Source organism: Colobus angolensis, unplaced genomic scaffold (assembly GCF_000951035.1).
Source record: "Colobus angolensis palliatus isolate OR3802 unplaced genomic scaffold, Cang.pa_1.0 Scaffold120, whole genome shotgun sequence".
NCBI lineage: Eukaryota > Metazoa > Chordata > Mammalia > Primates > Cercopithecidae > Colobus > Colobus angolensis.
Window position 1 is genome coordinate 2,659,007 of NW_012113142.1, and position 2,404 is coordinate 2,661,410.

Consider the following 2,404-nt stretch of genomic DNA (forward strand, 5'->3'; position numbering starts at 1 on the left):
GAGATTATTGGGTGTCCTTTCAGTGGATTGTAAGGTGTAGTCTGCACTCCAGCCTGGGTGACAGAGAGAGACTCCCTCTCAAAAAAAAAAAAAGGTAGAAAAAGTAAGAAACGGGTTTCCCCAAAAAAATTAGCCAGGTGTGGTGGTGGGCACCTGTAGTCCCAGCTACTCGGGAGGCTGAGGCAGGAGAATGGCATGAACCTGGGAGGCGGAGCTAGCAATGGGCCGAGACCGTGCCACTGCACTCCAGCCTGGGCAACAGAGCAAGACTCCGTCTCAAAAAAAAAAAAAAGGTAGAAAAAGTCCAACTCTCATTACAGCAAGGACTTGGGATTACACGTCTGAGGTCGGGCGCGGTGGCTCACGCCTGTAATCCCAACTCTGGGAGGCCGAAGCCTGAGGTCGGGAGTTCAAGAGCAGCCTGATCAACATGGAGAGATGCCGTCTCTACTAAAAATGAAAAATTAGCAGGGCATGGTGGCGGGCGCCTGTAATCTCAGCTACTCGGGAGGCTGAGGCAGGAGAATCACTTGAAACAGGGAGGCAAAGGTTGCAATGAGCTGAGACCACGCCATTGCAATCCAGCGCAGACAACAAGAACGAAACTCCATCTCAGAAAAAAAAAAAAAAATCTTAAAAGTCTTTTAAACATAGTTTAAGAATTATGTGCTCACTTTGCCAGCACATATAATGAAACTGGAATAATATGGACAAGACTAGCATGGCCACTGCATGGGCCGGGCACATTGGCTCAAGCCTATGATCCCAGCACTTTGGGAGACCAAGGTAAGAGGATAGATTAGGAGTTAGAGACCAGTCGGAGCATCATGGTGAAATCCCGTCTCTACAAAATACACAAAAAATTAGTCGGGCATGGTAGCACACACCTGCGGTCCCGGCTATGTGGAGGGTGACATGAGAGGATCGCTTGAGCCTGGGAGGTGGAGGCTGCAATGAGCCAAGATCACGAAACTGCACTACTCCAGCAAGTCCAGTAAGACTTACAGAGTCCAGTAAGACTCTATCCCCGAAAAATAAAAAAAAGAAAAATCAAAACCAAAAAGGCAAAATAACAGAATTATCAAAAAAGGATGAAAAAGACAAAGCAAGGATAGACTAGTACAACAAAGTGTTGCAATTATTACAATACTAAAACATTCTTGGTGATGAATGTGGTTCTAAAATTTGGTTCAAGGCCAAGAATGATGGCACATGCCTGCAGTCCCAGCTACTCAGAAGGCTAAGGTGGGCGGATGGCGTAAGCCAAGGAGTCCAAGGCTATATACAGCGAGCTATGACTGCACCACTGCACTCTAGACTGTGTGACAGAACGAAACCCTGTCTCTAAACAAACAAATAAAAATAAAATTTATTCCTTATAATATTTGATAGCAGGCCAAGGTGGACAGATCATCTTAAGTCAGGAGTTCAAGACCAGCCTGGCCAACATGGTGAAACCCTGTCTCTATCAAAAACATAAAAAAATTAGATGGGCGTAGTGGTGCACAGCTGTAGTCCCAGCTACTCAGAAGGTTTAGGTGGGAGAATCACTTGAACATGGGAGAATGAGGTTGCAGTGAGCCAAGATTGCGCACTGCACTCTAGCCTTGGAGACAGATTGAGACTCCATCTCAAAAAAACAAAAACAAAAAAACACACAAGTATTAACATCAAGTATTAATACTTGATATTAAATAAAATACTACACATAACAGTTTTACACACGTAGAAATGTGTTCTGTAACCTAGGCCAACAGCTCTAATTCTGATGGTTTAAGTCCAATCAGAAATGAATAGGCACTCACCTCGAAGTCACACTCTTCTCCCACAGCATATTTGGTCATGATCTCCAACCAAGCAGTATCTACCAACTTCTCTAAAGAGGCGGTGTTATGGTGAACCATTTCCAGAACAAGCTTCTCATACCAGGCAGGAAACTCCTCCTTCAAGCTAAATAAATGTAATTAGTTATTATGAAAACACAAAAACTTACCCAGAGATTTAATTCAGGTCAATTCAAACATTTCTTTCTTTCTTTTCCAAACATTTCTCACTCTGTTACCAAGGCTGGAGTGCAGTGGCACAATCGTAGCTCACTAGCCTCCACCTCCTGCGCTCAATCCTCCTAACCTCAGCCTCTCAGGTAGCTGGGACCACAGGCATGCACCAGTGCACCTAACCTCTTTTAAGACTTAACTTTTGGCCACGTGTGGTGGCCCACACCTGTAATCCCAGCACTATGGGAGGCCAAGGCAGGCAGATCACCTGAGGTCATGAGTTCAAGGCCAGCCTGGTCAACATGGCAAAACCCTGTCTCTACTCAAAATACAAGAATTAGCCAGGCGTGAGGCCGGGCGCGGTGGCTCAAGCCTGTAATCCCAGCACTTTGGGAGGCTGAGACAGG

At 45.5% G+C, this 2,404-nt stretch overlaps 1 protein-coding gene across 1 annotated transcript in view; it reads right to left on the bottom strand.

Moving 5' to 3' along the window:
• Nucleotides 1-1,943, bottom strand: part of BAZ1B (bromodomain adjacent to zinc finger domain, 1B) — an 81,198-nt gene extending 79,255 nt beyond the window's left edge. The window contains exon 1 of the mRNA XM_011930398.1: nucleotides 1,806-1,943. Coding sequence (XP_011785788.1) covers nucleotides 1,806-1,904 — 99 coding nt within the window. The 5' untranslated portion in view covers nucleotides 1,905-1,943. The remainder of the gene's footprint in view (nucleotides 1-1,805) is intronic.
• Between the last annotated feature and the right edge of the window lie 461 nt (nucleotides 1,944-2,404).